General features: G+C 53.5%; 1 protein-coding gene across 5 annotated transcripts in view; it reads right to left on the bottom strand.

Moving 5' to 3' along the window:
* LOC142576177 (uncharacterized) overlaps nt 1-18,070 on the bottom strand; it is an 86,373-nt gene that overhangs the window by 42,799 nt on the left and 25,504 nt on the right. For 2 of the 5 annotated variants that reach the window (XM_075686174.1, XM_075686175.1), the window contains exons 2-7: nt 16,326-16,589; nt 14,430-14,525; nt 14,053-14,185; nt 11,218-11,256; nt 11,019-11,143; nt 10,265-10,333 (exon numbers count right to left, since the gene is read on the bottom strand). In XM_075686174.1, the coding sequence (XP_075542289.1) occupies nt 10,265-10,333; nt 11,019-11,143; nt 11,218-11,256; nt 14,053-14,179 (360 nt within the window). In that variant the 5' untranslated portion in view covers nt 14,180-14,185; nt 14,430-14,525; nt 16,326-16,589. Of the gene's footprint in view, nt 1-10,078; nt 10,210-10,264; nt 10,334-11,018; nt 11,144-11,217; nt 11,257-14,052; nt 14,186-14,429; nt 14,526-16,325; nt 16,590-18,070 lie in introns of all 5 variants that reach the window. The other 3 variants (XM_075686171.1, XM_075686173.1, XM_075686172.1) reach the window with 3 other exon arrangements.

Raw genomic sequence — 18,070 nt, 5'->3', positions numbered from 1 at the left:
CTGCCTGCCTGCCTGCCTGCCTGCCTGCCTGCCTGCCTGCCTGCCTGCCTGCCTGCCTGCCTGCCTGCCTGCCTGCCTGCCTGCCTGCCTGCCTGCCTGCCTGCCTGCCTGCCTGCCTGCCTGCCTGCCTGCCTGCCTGCCTGCCTGCCTGCCTGCCTGCCTGCCTGCCTGCCTGCCTGCCTGCCTGCCTGCCTGCCTGCCTGCCTGCCTGCCTGCCTGCCTGCCTGCCTGCCTGCCTGCCTGCCTGCCTGCCTGCCTGCCTGCCTGCCTGCCTGCCTGCCTGCCTGCCTGCCTGCCTGCCTGCCTGCCTGCCTGCCTGCCTGCCTGCCTGCCTGCCTGCCTGCCTGCCTGCCTGCCTGCCTGCCTGCCTGCCTGCCTGCCTGCCTGCCTGCCTGCCTGCCTGCCTGCCTGCCTGCCTGCCTGCCTGCCTGCCTGCCTGCCTGCCTGCCTGCCTGCCTGCCTGCCTGCCTGCCTGCCTGCCTGCCTGCCTGCCTGCCTGCCTGCCTGCCTGCCTGCCTGCCTGCCTGCCTGCCTGCCTGCCTGCCTGCCTGCCTGCCTGCCTGCCTGCCTGCCTGCCTGCCTGCCTGCCTGCCTGCCTGCCTGCCTGCCTGCCTGCCTGCCTGCCTGCCTGCCTGCCTGCCTGCCTGCCTGCCTGCCTGCCTGCCTGCCTGCCTGCCTGCCTGCCTGCCTGCCTGCCTGCCTGCCTGCCTGCCTGCCTGCCTGCCTGCCTGCCTGCCTGCCTGCCTGCCTGCCTGCCTGCCTGCCTGCCTGCCTGCCTGCCTGCCTGCCTGCCTGCCTGCCTGCCTGCCTGCCTGCCTGCCTGCCTGCCTGCCTGCCTGCCTGCCTGCCTGCCTGCCTGCCTGCCTGCCTGCCTGCCTGCCTGCCTGCCTGCCTGCCTGCCTGCCTGCCTGCCTGCCTGCCTGCCTGCCTGCCTGCCTGCCTGCCTGCCTGCCTGCCTGCCTGCCTGCCTGCCTGCCTGCCTGCCTGCCTGCCTGCCTGCCTGCCTGCCTGCCTGCCTGCCTGCCTGCCTGCCTGCCTGCCTGCCTGCCTGCCTGCCTGCCTGCCTGCCTGCCTGCCTGCCTGCCTGCCTGCCTGCCTGCCTGCCTGCCTGCCTGCCTGCCTGCCTGCCTGCCTGCCTGCCTGCCTGCCTGCCTGCCTGCCTGCCTGCCTGCCTGCCTGCCTGCCTGCCTGCCTGCCTGCCTGCCTGCCTGCCTGCCTGCCTGCCTGCCTGCCTGCCTGCCTGCCTGCCTGCCTGCCTGCCTGCCTGCCTGCCTGCCTGCCTGCCTGCCTGCCTGCCTGCCTGCCTGCCTGCCTGCCTGCCTGCCTGCCTGCCTGCCTGCCTGCCTGCCTGCCTGCCTGCCTGCCTGCCTGCCTGCCTGCCTGCCTGCCTGCCTGCCTGCCTGCCTGCCTGCCTGCCTGCCTGCCTGCCTGCCTGCCTGCCTGCCTGCCTGCCTGCCTGCCTGCCTGCCTGCCTGCCTGCCTGCCTGCCTGCCTGCCTGCCTGCCTGCCTGCCTGCCTGCCTGCCTGCCTGCCTGCCTGCCTGCCTGCCTGCCTGCCTGCCTGCCTGCCTGCCTGCCTGCCTGCCTGCCTGCCTGCCTGCCTGCCTGCCTGCCTGCCTGCCTGCCTGCCTGCCTGCCTGCCTGCCTGCCTGCCTGCCTGCCTGCCTGCCTGCCTGCCTGCCTGCCTGCCTGCCTGCCTGCCTGCCTGCCTGCCTGCCTGCCTGCCTGCCTGCCTGCCTGCCTGCCTGCCTGCCTGCCTGCCTGCCTGCCTGCCTGCCTGCCTGCCTGCCTGCCTGCCTGCCTGCCTGCCTGCCTGCCTGCCTGCCTGCCTGCCTGCCTGCCTGCCTGCCTGCCTGCCTGCCTGCCTGCCTGCCTGCCTGCCTGCCTGCCTGCCTGCCTGCCTGCCTGCCTGCCTGCCTGCCTGCCTGCCTGCCTGCCTGCCTGCCTGCCTGCCTGCCTGCCTGCCTGCCTGCCTGCCTGCCTGCCTGCCTGCCTGCCTGCCTGCCTGCCTGCCTGCCTGCCTGCCTGCCTGCCTGCCTGCCTGCCTGCCTGCCTGCCTGCCTGCCTGCCTGCCTGCCTGCCTGCCTGCCTGCCTGCCTGCCTGCCTGCCTGCCTGCCTGCCTGCCTGCCTGCCTGCCTGCCTGCCTGCCTGCCTGCCTGCCTGCCTGCCTGCCTGCCTGCCTGCCTGCCTGCCTGCCTGCCTGCCTGCCTGCCTGCCTGCCTGCCTGCCTGCCTGCCTGCCTGCCTGCCTGCCTGCCTGCCTGCCTGCCTGCCTGCCTGCCTGCCTGCCTGCCTGCCTGCCTGCCTGCCTGCCTGCCTGCCTGCCTGCCTGCCTGCCTGCCTGCCTGCCTGCCTGCCTGCCTGCCTGCCTGCCTGCCTGCCTGCCTGCCTGCCTGCCTGCCTGCCTGCCTGCCTGCCTGCCTGCCTGCCTGCCTGCCTGCCTGCCTGCCTGCCTGCCTGCCTGCCTGCCTGCCTGCCTGCCTGCCTGCCTGCCTGCCTGCCTGCCTGCCTGCCTGCCTGCCTGCCTGCCTGCCTGCCTGCCTGCCTGCCTGCCTGCCTGCCTGCCTGCCTGCCTGCCTGCCTGCCTGCCTGCCTGCCTGCCTGCCTGCCTGCCTGCCTGCCTGCCTGCCTGCCTGCCTGCCTGCCTGCCTGCCTGCCTGCCTGCCTGCCTGCCTGCCTGCCTGCCTGCCTGCCTGCCTGCCTGCCTGCCTGCCTGCCTGCCTGCCTGCCTGCCTGCCTGCCTGCCTGCCTGCCTGCCTGCCTGCCTGCCTGCCTGCCTGCCTGCCTGCCTGCCTGCCTGCCTGCCTGCCTGCCTGCCTGCCTGCCTGCCTGCCTGCCTGCCTGCCTGCCTGCCTGCCTGCCTGCCTGCCTGCCTGCCTGCCTGCCTGCCTGCCTGCCTGCCTGCCTGCCTGCCTGCCTGCCTGCCTGCCTGCCTGCCTGCCTGCCTGCCTGCCTGCCTGCCTGCCTGCCTGCCTGCCTGCCTGCCTGCCTGCCTGCCTGCCTGCCTGCCTGCCTGCCTGCCTGCCTGCCTGCCTGCCTGCCTGCCTGCCTGCCTGCCTGCCTGCCTGCCTGCCTGCCTGCCTGCCTGCCTGCCTGCCTGCCTGCCTGCCTGCCTGCCTGCCTGCCTGCCTGCCTGCCTGCCTGCCTGCCTGCCTGCCTGCCTGCCTGCCTGCCTGCCTGCCTGCCTGCCTGCCTGCCTGCCTGCCTGCCTGCCTGCCTGCCTGCCTGCCTGCCTGCCTGCCTGCCTGCCTGCCTGCCTGCCTGCCTGCCTGCCTGCCTGCCTGCCTGCCTGCCTGCCTGCCTGCCTGCCTGCCTGCCTGCCTGCCTGCCTGCCTGCCTGCCTGCCTGCCTGCCTGCCTGCCTGCCTGCCTGCCTGCCTGCCTGCCTGCCTGCCTGCCTGCCTGCCTGCCTGCCTGCCTGCCTGCCTGCCTGCCTGCCTGCCTGCCTGCCTGCCTGCCTGCCTGCCTGCCTGCCTGCCTGCCTGCCTGCCTGCCTGCCTGCCTGCCTGCCTGCCTGCCTGCCTGCCTGCCTGCCTGCCTGCCTGCCTGCCTGCCTGCCTGCCTGCCTGCCTGCCTGCCTGCCTGCCTGCCTGCCTGCCTGCCTGCCTGCCTGCCTGCCTGCCTGCCTGCCTGCCTGCCTGCCTGCCTGCCTGCCTGCCTGCCTGCCTGCCTGCCTGCCTGCCTGCCTGCCTGCCTGCCTGCCTGCCTGCCTGCCTGCCTGCCTGCCTGCCTGCCTGCCTGCCTGCCTGCCTGCCTGCCTGCCTGCCTGCCTGCCTGCCTGCCTGCCTGCCTGCCTGCCTGCCTGCCTGCCTGCCTGCCTGCCTGCCTGCCTGCCTGCCTGCCTGCCTGCCTGCCTGCCTGCCTGCCTGCCTGCCTGCCTGCCTGCCTGCCTGCCTGCCTGCCTGCCTGCCTGCCTGCCTGCCTGCCTGCCTGCCTGCCTGCCTGCCTGCCTGCCTGCCTGCCTGCCTGCCTGCCTGCCTGCCTGCCTGCCTGCCTGCCTGCCTGCCTGCCTGCCTGCCTGCCTGCCTGCCTGCCTGCCTGCCTGCCTGCCTGCCTGCCTGCCTGCCTGCCTGCCTGCCTGCCTGCCTGCCTGCCTGCCTGCCTGCCTGCCTGCCTGCCTGCCTGCCTGCCTGCCTGCCTGCCTGCCTGCCTGCCTGCCTGCCTGCCTGCCTGCCTGCCTGCCTGCCTGCCTGCCTGCCTGCCTGCCTGCCTGCCTGCCTGCCTGCCTGCCTGCCTGCCTGCCTGCCTGCCTGCCTGCCTGCCTGCCTGCCTGCCTGCCTGCCTGCCTGCCTGCCTGCCTGCCTGCCTGCCTGCCTGCCTGCCTGCCTGCCTGCCTGCCTGCCTGCCTGCCTGCCTGCCTGCCTGCCTGCCTGCCTGCCTGCCTGCCTGCCTGCCTGCCTGCCTGCCTGCCTGCCTGCCTGCCTGCCTGCCTGCCTGCCTGCCTGCCTGCCTGCCTGCCTGCCTGCCTGCCTGCCTGCCTGCCTGCCTGCCTGCCTGCCTGCCTGCCTGCCTGCCTGCCTGCCTGCCTGCCTGCCTGCCTGCCTGCCTGCCTGCCTGCCTGCCTGCCTGCCTGCCTGCCTGCCTGCCTGCCTGCCTGCCTGCCTGCCTGCCTGCCTGCCTGCCTGCCTGCCTGCCTGCCTGCCTGCCTGCCTGCCTGCCTGCCTGCCTGCCTGCCTGCCTGCCTGCCTGCCTGCCTGCCTGCCTGCCTGCCTGCCTGCCTGCCTGCCTGCCTGCCTGCCTGCCTGCCTGCCTGCCTGCCTGCCTGCCTGCCTGCCTGCCTGCCTGCCTGCCTGCCTGCCTGCCTGCCTGCCTGCCTGCCTGCCTGCCTGCCTGCCTGCCTGCCTGCCTGCCTGCCTGCCTGCCTGCCTGCCTGCCTGCCTGCCTGCCTGCCTGCCTGCCTGCCTGCCTGCCTGCCTGCCTGCCTGCCTGCCTGCCTGCCTGCCTGCCTGCCTGCCTGCCTGCCTGCCTGCCTGCCTGCCTGCCTGCCTGCCTGCCTGCCTGCCTGCCTGCCTGCCTGCCTGCCTGCCTGCCTGCCTGCCTGCCTGCCTGCCTGCCTGCCTGCCTGCCTGCCTGCCTGCCTGCCTGCCTGCCTGCCTGCCTGCCTGCCTGCCTGCCTGCCTGCCTGCCTGCCTGCCTGCCTGCCTGCCTGCCTGCCTGCCTGCCTGCCTGCCTGCCTGCCTGCCTGCCTGCCTGCCTGCCTGCCTGCCTGCCTGCCTGCCTGCCTGCCTGCCTGCCTGCCTGCCTGCCTGCCTGCCTGCCTGCCTGCCTGCCTGCCTGCCTGCCTGCCTGCCTGCCTGCCTGCCTGCCTGCCTGCCTGCCTGCCTGCCTGCCTGCCTGCCTGCCTGCCTGCCTGCCTGCCTGCCTGCCTGCCTGCCTGCCTGCCTGCCTGCCTGCCTGCCTGCCTGCCTGCCTGCCTGCCTGCCTGCCTGCCTGCCTGCCTGCCTGCCTGCCTGCCTGCCTGCCTGCCTGCCTGCCTGCCTGCCTGCCTGCCTGCCTGCCTGCCTGCCTGCCTGCCTGCCTGCCTGCCTGCCTGCCTGCCTGCCTGCCTGCCTGCCTGCCTGCCTGCCTGCCTGCCTGCCTGCCTGCCTGCCTGCCTGCCTGCCTGCCTGCCTGCCTGCCTGCCTGCCTGCCTGACAGTAATCTCAAGGGTAGTTATCATCGGCTCACGAGGCAGTGAAGGCACTTTTTTGCAGTCTGACAACGTCTGGCTCGAGCAAGTGCCTTTTAATTTGTAGCGTTCTCTAAACACGTCTCTCTACCCGCTCTCGCTCCCTTCGTTCTTTATATTCCCTTTCTCCCTTTCCCGCCACATAGGGTCGCCTAGCGTTCCCTTGACTGGTTAATATCCCTACCGTCCTTATCTCTTTCTGTCCCTCTCACAAGGACAGCGGCGGCCACCGCAGTCAGCCATCGAAGCTGAACTTTAGGGTCAAATCAGTTCGCTATTGATACAAATAACACTGCATATATTCCAGAGTAGTCGCTGGGGCCTACCTCTATACGGAAATCTACGCTATTAGTTATGCACTCTCAATGTGATGAAAGGAAACACCCGCTGCAGGGTCGCCTACAACAACAAAAAATCGATTACAGTAAGCGCGTCTCGGGCCGAGTGACAAATTGATAACTGCAATAATCCTGTGAAAAACGGTCACCGTCAAAAAGTAAAAGTATACAGTTGTCGTCAATACCTATCTATCTCCCTATCTATCTGTCTACCTACGAGAGAATCAGAGGCGTAGCCAGGTATGGGAGGGAGGGCTTATGGGGCTTCAATTTTACCCCCCAATGTTTTTTGTGCTGTCCATGCACCGCGGACCAAAACAACCCTCGGCGCCGGAAATCGTTCTGAATTTTGTCTAAGATATCTTATTCACATTATAAAACACATCTCAGCGCGTACATTCCGAACTCGGGCTGGGTTTTGCTGCAACGCCCATCGCCCATGCACCTGAAGCCACACAACGCAAGAAGCCCCATCCGAGCCCAAAGTTTCAATGCCGTTTTGATGGCGAGCGGGCTCGTCGCGGCATCTCGACGAGGCCGCGGAATCTACGGAATGCGTGGATCTCAATTCCCTAGCTTTATCGGTATTAACTTCTTATAAACTTTTGATGTGAACGGTGCATTGACATTTCTAATGTCACGCTTTAGATTTTCAATTCCTGAGCTTTCTGGGTTTAATTTTGTTATAAACATTTTGCGCTAAACGTGAATTGACTGTTCAAAGGTCGCACATCGGAACATACAAGGAGACAAGCCAAATCAACACGCTATCAGACAAGCTTACTAAGCATGCAGCCAGATCCAATGAGAGGAAGCGTTGTGGTCATTCATTTGTGTCGTCATGTCACAGAAAAAAAAATGAACATTTTTTTCCCTACTTCAAAGCATCAATGTCAGTACACTAAAGCCAGGAAAGGTAGCTACTTTCTTGTTTATATTTCTACTTTGACTTTTTTCGCCAGGACACATTGAGCCTCTCCAGTTTTCTTGTTCTCGCTACCCGCGGGCTGCCAGAACTGGCCAGATTGCATGCGTTTTTCTCGTGCTGCATCCACCACTGCGCAGCCACTTTCGTGCGCCTTCGTTTTTCTCTGGCGGAGTGGATTTTCGCCTGGCAGAGGTTTGGACACTTTCTGGCTGGCAGACGAGAAAAAGAAACAATGTTCGCACGCCGCCATCACATTGGGGATTCGACGTATTGCAACGCGTTCGCTTGAGCGCAACCTCTCCGGAAAGTCTTGTCTCGCCGGCGTAGGATACCAAGCAATATGCTCCCGTTGTCTGTGGACCAAGCGTCTCAAGTTTTATTCGATATTCCTTCGGTAGCCACATTAGGTACCCAAAATAGGCATTCGATAGTGACCAATATGCTTTCCTTTGCGTTTATTCATTTCGGTGCCCCCGCCCCACAAACGAAAAGACATTGTTGCGGCGTAGCAGATTGTCGCATGGTGTAAGTTCGATTTTGTTACTTCTTCTTTTGTGGAAAGTAATTGACCCCGGGACGCTTCAGTTGCCGGATATTCGTATTATATTATTGCTATAGCAATGGACACTCCAGGCGCATTCCTGCCGTCGCTGTCGCCCTCATGTTCCGCATAAAAGTCAAGGGGGATAAGACCACGCGCCGCATGCTGTATGTGCGAGTGAAAGCATAGGGCGTGGGTGGTGTAGGTGAGCCGACGATGGTGGCTCAGCCTTGTGTGCGCAAGGGAGAAAAGCGCGAAGAAAGCGTGTCGCCTTCCGTCGCACGCGATATATCGGGGGAGAAGGGGTGGGCCCTAAGATTCGGTGTCCTGTGAATCTGTGATTGCGCAACATGTTTATTTGCCTTGTTTGTCGCATTATATACCTTGACTTTTTCTTAGATACGTAGATTTGTTGGAGACTTATCTGTATACTTCAATATCTTATTGCGAGGTTTTGTGTATACTTGCATTGGACTTTGTTTCCACAGATACTTTCTTGCCCTATATCAAGCTGTATCTTCGCATCTCTATATTCCATTGTATCTTCGCATTTCTAATGTACGACGGTGAGTCAACCGAGAGTGAGCCAGCCAACCCCGCGCAGTAATGGCTCCGTTCATTATCTGCGAGGCATGCGCGTAGCACACAGGCATCTCTCATTTACCAAAGTGACTCGGCGGTGTGAAGATAAATGTTCTTTAATGCTCTCATACACTGAGTTCAACATGGTTGCCTGACATTATGGGCGCTCCAAAAGTTGGACACTATGATGTTGTGAGGTTTTCGACAGCTGAAAGTGTTTCCCAAAATGAAATTAGTCGGCGTCTGGTTGCGTATACGTTGAATATTGCATTTCATCGGCCACTGTGAAGCGTTGGAGGGAACGATTCAAAGAAGGAACTGAAAGTTCCAAAGACGATCCAAGACTAGGCCAAAGCCACCGTGCAATCATACCCAACGCAATTGCAAAGATTGATGAGCTGATTAGACAAGAACGGAGGATAAGCATCGATGAACTGGCAGAGCATGTGAACATCAGACACGGTTCAATTCGCACCACAATTGATTGACATCTCGGTTATCGGCTCTTGTGTGCGCAATCCGTGCCCAAGATTTTGAAACGCCGTTACAAGATGAGGTTCGGCTCTGCCTTGACTCATCTGATCCGGTATCACAATGAGGGTGACGACTTCTGGCCTGCAATTGTGACCGGGAATGAATCATGGTGCTACTACTACTAGCCTGAAACACGATGTCAAAGCCCACAGTGGATATATTTGCATTGACCACCCTTAAGAAAAGCAATGACCGCCATTTCCACCGGAAAGTTGCTGTTGAATTTTTTTTCGATCATCAGGAGCCATTACTGATAAAATTTGCTAAACCTGGAGAGGCTAGCGATCGTTTCCGATACCGTGAAACGCCGGATCGGCTTCGTGTCGCAATCAAGAACAAACGACGCGGAAAATTGACGAATGGGGTCATCTTGCTCTACGACGATGTCTGTGCCTAAGTCACTGATACGGTTAATACAAAAGTGGCTAAGTTCAAGTGGGAAATGCTGCAACATCCCCCATACAGCCCAGACCTGTCACCTTGCGACTTCCTTCTTTTGGGACCATTGAAAAAACAGCTCAAGGTAACCTGATTCGTGTCGACAGATGACGTGAAAGTGTCAGTTACAGGCTTTTTGAAGCAGCAACCCAAGGAGTTTTATGAGACGGGAATCGCGCGACTCATTAGTTAGTGTGACAAGGGACAAATGTCTACATGCTCATGGAGACTACTTTTAAATAAATTATCTTGTTTGTCATATATTCGCATTGGCTTAGTTTCATGTGACTCGCTCTCATATATTTTGCAGAACTCCTCCTTTTTATATCTGCTCTCAGTTGCGACTATAATTGCGGTGCATTTACTCACAATACACGACCGGTAAGGCTGCTCCTGCGCAATACATTGGGACAAAGGACAGCGTCTTTAAGATTTTTCGCTGGTCATTGCATATGTACAAAAATGTAAAAAGTTTCTTGACTGATAAAGTTTCATTAAAACATTTGTCCTCAAGTTGTTCATTTCATGGCCTTTACAATTTTAAGTGGCATGCACTAATTTGCTGGTTTTGAACTGACACAGTTCTAAAGTTCGTATGATATTTTCTTTACTTATTAAATAGACAAAAACATGGAAGCATTCACATCAATCTTTTAGGACATAATTTTTGGGACCATACGAGTGCATTATTTTATAAAAAATGCATAGTTCAGTTGTCTTAAGAGGGCGTAGTGTTGACGAATTTGTTTGCAGCACACTTGGCAATTACATTTATTTGTTTCGTCGACAACTTCTGCAAGGAGGATGCGGAGCTGCAACATGAGCACCCCCCCCCCCACTCCCCAGAACGAAATTTCTGGCTACTGCACAGCAGAGTATATATATATATATATATATATATATATATATATATATATATATATATATATATATATATATATATATATATATATATGTAATATGCTCAGTTAGACAAAAGAAATTATTAAAATGAAGGAATGCTTTCGAGATAACGCTGCTTTACGTAGCAGATGTGGTTAATAGTTATCACCTTGTTACCATATAGGTGATATCAGACCTATTCGATATTGGGCTCTTGTGTGCATACTGGCCCAATTGATACAAGGTTTGATCTACCAAGATATTTCCATCCACATGTAGCTGTAAATAAGGTTGTACGATCTGCAAAGAGAGTACTGTTAACTACAAAATAAAAACTCCAACGTGACTTTCTCACCTGCAATCCTTCGATTACTGTTAACCCTATCCGAGCGGGAGGTTCGAGCTGCTGCAGGCGAAGGCTCACCTACAGATGGCGAAGAATAATACACCGTGCATTCGTTCACTGTGACGAGACACTGCGTCATGAGTCTATTACCTTCGATTTGCGGGAGTGTTAGCTTGAAGTGCTGACATACTCGAAAGCGCTGACAGTTCACCTATGCCGATGGTGACAAAGAGGCACTTCTACGATTTCATTTCATTTTGAAATGAGCAACGTGCGCCTAAACAATTGTTTGCAATATTTATTTTTTAGTTTTGATTCTCTCTATTATACTGCGCTAGATCCAACTTGCAAACTTGCTGAATTAGTGGAAGATTTCTTCACTACGAAGCAAAATACGCATGGTAGTATTCAGAGAATTCTTTCTTGATCAACATGACCAATATGCCTCACATGTCGCAGCTTCTCTGATGCCTTGCAACCTCCGCTTCATGGTGGCAAATATACCACACTGGGTGCAGAAAATGAGACAACTAGAATTTAGTGTCTTCCCATTCCTATTAGCATCCGTTAACATGGCCTCCTTTCCTTCTTTTGCTGCGTAACAAGGCGCAGATGAAGTTTTTAAACAGTGGTATAGAAATCTAGCGTGAGGTAATTTTTGTTTCTTATTGACCATCGATCAAAACTGAGAGCAGGGAAAGCGTTATCAGAAGGTGCAGACGACAAATGACGCAGATGCCGAAGCTTTTTGCATGCGTCTTACCGAGTGCATGAACAACATTGCATAGGCCACACGGTCTTCCGTTTCATTTCCAAAGTAGGCGCTGTGATTGATATCCATGATGAAGTGTGTCTCTATGGTATAGTACGGCGGCAGTTCCCGACTTTCTGTAAAGACGCGATCAGAAGAGCCTGACATGTTGCGTTCGGCATGACAATCTCATATTCATGCAGAGACGTACCAATTTTTGCATGCTGCGGTTCATTTCCCAGCTCGCTTTCTGAAAAATTACACACAAAGAAATGAAACACTAGCAGGAACTTTTATGGGATAAGGGAGGCAACAAACACGAGCATTCGTGCGCGCCCACTTATCTTGTCCCGTTCTTAAGCGCTGTTCCCTCGCAAAAGCAGGTACCAATAGGCCCGAGCCGGTACACAGTTAATCATAGGTATTCGCACTTCGTGGGAATGGCAGTATGAGCTTGTCGTAGTGTTTCGTGCATAGAAACATGGTACCGGAAAGTCAGTATAGATCAAATTATCCACGACTACCGCATTGTTAAATATTATACAACACAATTTCGGAAATCTGTATTTCACGACAAGCGACAGTAGACATTTTGTTTCAAGAAAGGAGCTCGGGGCGTGGACTGAGACACTAGCACCACGAAATCCTCTGAAAGCTTTAGGATATTTTTGAGTGAAGAATCCTTTGTGTGTGGTTGGTGATCTCCTTTCTTCTTTGTTATCACTTATGGCGGAAAGTACTGCTCTCTGTTGCTCCCGCACTAGAATGAGAGTCGTCGCGAAAATATTCCATGATCGTTGTTGAGGTGCAGAAACCAAGTTCACATACGTCATATCGGCCATAGCGATTCGAAAAAGATTGCACATTTCGAAATGCCACTCAGATGTGCTGACACACCAAAGTAAAAATTAGTGAAATATTTCCCCCGGTGCAGAGCCCATAAAGGGACAATAAAGGAAAGTATTAGGTCGAGGTAGATTCAAATAGTAGGTTTCTGTAGTAATGAGTTCATCATTCCCAGCAAGACTAATAAGCTTGAAGCCCGAACGAAAACGGGATGACAAGAAACACACACAAGTGCTTTGTTCTCTCGAGGTCATTGAATTCTTAAAAGGTAGCAGACAGTGCCAACTGAAATAGTTCTAGAGATTTATATGACTTGCACCCCTCGTAACGAATTGCTTCAGTGTGTAAAGGAACTCATTGATCGCGTGGATGAAGCTAAATCCAGCAGAATGTTTGTGTTAATGCAGGGCTTTCCTCGACCTTTTGTACTTATATTTGACATCACGTTTGTTGAGTAGAACGAAGGTGTTTATCTGGAGAAACAAGGGGTCTCCATGGGGTCTTGTATGACATCTCTATTAAGCGACTTTTATTTCGCCAATGCAGACAGAGTTTGGATGAGCATTTATCAAGTACCTGTGCCAAAATAATATTTAGATAGGTCGGTGATTTTCTCGTCGTCCTTGCCTGCGATATAGTTCACTTTGCCATTGTGCCGTGAAAACGCGTGCCACGTTACAAACTTGTAGTTTCCCGCTTACTCTGACCCATGACATGTGGGAAGACAATCTTATTAGACTTTTAGATATTATATTGCAGCTCAAAGCGGACCATTTCTGTTGGCAGTGTGGTCCTCTTGCCCAGAAACCACGGCTACCTTACACATCATGTCATAAACTGGTTGAGATGCCAATAATTCACAAATTGTTCTTGAATGTCCTCGACAGATTCTGCCACCATGCCATAGAGGTGAGCTTCTAAGCTCAGGTAGACCATCTTAAGGCTTCGAGCAACGCGGAGGCATTCCTAGACTCTGTTGCAGAGAAAATCCGCCGAGAAAAGAGGGCTGGAGACAGCGCAGCAAGCAACAGTGTGCGAGAGAACGTGGAACGACGTCACAAAGTGGCAGTAATCCGGTTCAAGCATCAAATGTCTCCCACACTTAAAGAGATAGGAAAGCATGCCGGTGTTTGCCTGATGATCTCAGCTCCGCACAAATTGGCAGTACTAGCGAAATGGCGTAGTACTGCCTAAATATAGAAAGACTAGTGCTGGACCAACCACCGTAAGCGCTACGTGGTTTGTGAGGTGGTGTACAGGATTCCTTTGCCTTGCGCTGGCTGCTACGTCGGTCAAACTGGCAGGTGCCTGAACGACCACCTTCAGGAATCTGCCAACAACGTACCGAACAAGAAAGACGGTTTTCTGAATCTACATTGTAATAGTTGTGGCTGTACCCCAGTGCTTGATAACACCACGGTAATCTACAACAAAATGATGTCCGCACTCAGGTTATAAGTCGAAGCGACACAAATGAAACGGGGGCAATGCGCATGGGTCTCTAAACCTTCTGCGTTATTATCAGAAAAGGAACTGACTTTCTTGGAATGTGAAGGCTGGGGCGATAGGCTTTCGCATGATCTTGATTTGTCTTTAACTTCCAATGACCCACGGTTAGTAGACAGTTTGTTTCGCACGTCGCAGCTTTTTCTCTTACGTTGTAAAACTGCTTTCTAGCAAGATATATAAAATTTTCGGTTTGCCGCATTCCACAGAGTTGGAAGAAAGCGCTTGTCTGTGTATCTGATCGTCCCGTCTTTGTTCTTGCTTTAACCTTGTTAGACAAAGCACAGACTACCCCTCCTAGCGAGAACAGGGCATTTGTAAGCGACAAAACGATGAAACTTGAAAGTGCGAGTGGCCCCACCTATTGTGGGCTATGATACCACTCATGTGACGTCAGCACTGGCTGATTCACAAAGAGCTGCATAGAGGCAGTACAGGCGGAGAATACGTCAGCTCTTCCGTTTTGTCGTGGCCGGCACAAATTCAGGAGCAGCAACCGGACCTTCGTGGGCCAAGATTTGCGCAATAAAGCCATGCATTGGTTCTCAAAGAATAATGATAAATTCCTAGGCGAATAATCCACCCATCTAGCTATTTTCCTTTAGCGTCACTTTAATAAAATTTTTGAAACAGCAGTTGAGTCGCATGTTATATATTAGTACGCAAATTCCAAATAAGAAGGTTCAAGACTTACCAACATTATCCAAAACATGATAGGTGCCAGTTGGGGTGTCAATTATTGATATTCGGTGAGCCAGTCGTTCTTGAAATGATCGTTCGCAAATTCGGCAAGGCTCAATTCTATGAGTGAAATTTACCATCCCTGTCTGAACGGATGAGATGGCTTTCAGTGCCCGGAGCAAATATGCGTTGTTTTTAGTTTGCAAGGGGTATATCACACTGTTGCACACTCATAAGGGCTATCTTTGATCAATTTAAAAAAAAGTGAGAACTGCGAAATTCATTCATAGTACAAAACAAAATATGAATGTCCCATGCGAATTAAAGGGCGCATAAGAAGAACCCGATTTGTACTTAAATTGTTTTGCTTTTAGATAATTGCTTACTCACAATGTGATAATCGCCTCTCCCTACGGGTGTCAGGATCAGGGATGCTTGTTTGTTCACATCTTCAAACAAGTCTCTTTCGTAGTGTGCACCTTCAACCTGCGCATATTTTTGTGAACTTTATTTATGTTTTGCGAACAATTTAAGCGCCCCTACTAAGGGGGTATTAGGTAAGGGGTGGGCTCCGGGGGAGTTGAGAATTTCACATAACAAACATTTATATCCATATAGGTAGGAGGAGCCATGTCACGGCAGTTGCTTGATTTATTGGGAAAATATGAGAACAAACACCTTCATATCAGACGGGGAGGAGGATAGACTGCACATTTATGGGCTGATCAACGCTGACGTACGATGACCCAGTGTAATAACAGATTGCATAGATGGGAGTAGTAAAATTAGTGAGAGATATGAACTATTGCTATTATATGGCGAGATAACGTAGAAACGGCACTGTCATCAAATTTCAGCTCAGTCACTCTGCAGTTATCAGTGTAGTTGTCAAAGATTTATCTCATGGCGAGGTCTTTGACAGATTACAGCGCATTATGTAGTCAAATATGAATAGGGTCCTAAGCTGCGCCTGCATGTTCTAGTTTGTGATGAACAATCGCTATGCAATGCAGCAGCTTATCAGCTTATGTCTGTTAAGCGTGAGTTGCGCCTGTGAAAGACATGGATGCGATTAGTTTAATCGGCAATATTCGTTATACGAGGGGACAAGTACGATCCTCGGTGAAAATAATGACCAAATGTTAAAAAAAGACCATTTAAGATAGCTTTGGGTTTTGAGCTATATTCTTTTGTGGTGCTGATGAAATTGGTACGTTTCATTGTTTATATTTACTTATCACGCCGATGTGTAACGGGCATTCGATGTTACTTGCCGTACGGAAAATGCTGTTTGTGAACGACCCTTGATTTTGGAGAGTAGTCCTCAGGGAATGGCGTAACCACATCACATAAGCTCGCTGCCGTCTGAAAGATCATGGATTCCTACTTTGAAATGAGGGAATTCTATAACTATAGTTCGGTTTTTGTTAGAATGACGCGAACTTACTGTATGTGTGTCTTCGACATTCATCGGCAGTAATTTCAAGTCGAGGCTCTAACTGCGATCCTCAAGTATAATGCGGTATAATTTGTCCCATGATGCACACTCATTCTCCCTTTGATTGTAGAACACAAGGTTATCTATCAGGTATCTATATTCAATGTCATCCCCTCCAGACACAGCACTAGCAAAAATGTTAGAGTTGTGACCAGCAACGCGATCTTGATGAGGTCAAGATATACTTTAATTCACGTGATAAAGGAGCATACATTCCTGGACGCATGTACAAATGAGGGACATTCGCCTGTTAGACTTATCTGAACATGTGCGGATTACGTATATTAGAAATAAGGCCATGCTCAAGGCGAAGGCTTTAGCAGTTTTATAGATGTAGCTTTCCAATAGAACCCACAAATAAAATTAGGTAATCTTATCACATGACTCACTTTTATGGTCACCCGCTTATTAGAACTTAACTTTTATAAAGAACACATTTATACCGCCTTGGTAAAAAGAAAGTGGCACATGTGAAGTGTTGGCGAAGCATCCATAGATAAAAGGTTACTTCAGAGGTATTTCTGCAAAACTAGATATTACGTCAGCACTGAAACAAGAGAAAGGTGTTTCTTTTAAAACTGGCTGTTTTGAATTGAATCCAACAGTACACAGAATGACGCATAGCAAAAGATATTACGGGAGATTTTCATAAAAACTTTTGAGCACTGTGTGCTCTTTGTACCCGAGTCACATTTTTTTGCGCTGGTCTTCACGAAAGCATTGTACCAAATAAATAACTGTCGGCCGTTACTTAACGCAGAACACTTCCAAATGCAGTGCATACTCACATATCGCTCAATGGTACCGTCTTCTGTTACATCCAGAAGTAGGACTTCGTCGGCAAGGACGGAAGCTTTCTTCAGGCCAAGAGAGTATCCTTCGATGACAAGGATACTCTCTTGTCATCCTGTCCGAGTTCTCCTGCCGACTTTCGTAAACTTGAGGATAAACCTTGATGCCCTCTCCGAATGAATAATCTCGATTGTTTGCAAAGGGATAGGCCAGTGAAACGGTGGCGAACAAGGGTTTTCTTGTAACCCCTGGTAGTAAATCTGTTAATGAATACAGTTCAATATATTGTAAAATTCCCCAGCAACAGCTTATCGCTCACGTTACTGGTGCACGTCACACAACCTGTAATAATGACAATAAGAATCACCGCGCAAGCACTCCGTACAGATAGTTAACCAGCGAAGCTGAAACGTGCGGCCCCGGTGGTTATCACTGGGTTAATCACGACAGTTCAGTAAACGACGGCTTGGCAGGCTGCCGAATCCTCGGTATGCAGTTGCTTCTTGTGTTCGGCTGCAAGAGCCCGTTCTGGTGCCAATGCTGCGGCACAAGAACGGGCACTGTGTAGACGAGCTCGTTCCTGGTTCTCCTCGCGGCGTTGCTGATCGAAAGCTGCCTGATCCTCTCGAGTATGTATGACGCGTGGCCTATCCAGTTTGGAGCCGGAGAGAAAGTGCTGCGCGCGCGCTAGGCTGCGGCGGAGAGGAGTGATGTCACTACTGGCACAGCTAATCCAAGACCACCTAGAAACACAAGGCCTTCTCACTCGGATTGATGACGACATGTTATCTGGCCCGAATACCATAGAATCTAATGACATGCTCCCGAGTAGGCAAGCAGTGATTTTGTCGTCACCGCTTTCATCACGCCTGCCTCGTCAATGGAAATTTCGGGCCAGGTAGAGTGACGCCATTGATTGGAGTAAGCAGGCCTTGTACTATCTAGGTGGTGTTGGATAATAGCCGCACCTATTTTTTACTCTTTCTTTTTTTTTCGTGCAAGCGCATGGTGTTGCGCCGGAGGAGATTTCGGTGTACAGGTGACTGACAGATGGACGGACGGATGAATAGGTTAGCCATATAATGCTTTGCTGCAATAATAATAATAATAATAATAATAATAATAATAATAATAATAATAATAATAATAATAATAATAAAATAATAATAATAATAATAATAATAATAATAATAATAATAATAATAATAATAATAATAATAAGTGCTGTACAATTAGGGAAAAAGCAGACGTGTTATTGGGTGACATTCACACTGCTTATGGACTTAACGGTTATTGCAGGGTTTGACGACGGACGCGGTTTGGCACGATCTAATTTTCCACCTTTCTAACCCGTATCATAGGCACACTGTTCCGCGGATCTGCCATCCTCACGGCGAGCCATCACTGGAAGAAGTAATGAGCGAAAAGGAAAAGTTAAATACAGCTGATGTTTTCTCCGACCGCAACTCGTTCCAAGAGCATATATCAGCTTACTACGAACTGAATTCCCTTCCTGGCCCCTGGATTAGTCTAAAAAAGAACGTTGAACTAACGAAGGAGCCGCGAGGCGCCTGACCGTTGCAATATATGGTGACAACTGAATGCATCCCGAACCCGCCGTGGTTGCTCAGTGGCTATGGTGTTGGGCTGCTGAGCACGAGGTCGCGGGATCGAATCCCGGCCACGGCGGCCGCATTTCGATGGGGGCGAAATGCGAAAACACCCGTGTGCTTAGATTTAG

The sequence above is a fragment of the Dermacentor variabilis genome, chromosome 3, assembly GCF_050947875.1.
Source record: "Dermacentor variabilis isolate Ectoservices chromosome 3, ASM5094787v1, whole genome shotgun sequence".
In the NCBI taxonomy this organism is placed as follows: domain Eukaryota; kingdom Metazoa; phylum Arthropoda; class Arachnida; order Ixodida; family Ixodidae; genus Dermacentor; species Dermacentor variabilis.
This window is presented reverse-complemented; position numbering and strand designations above follow the sequence as displayed.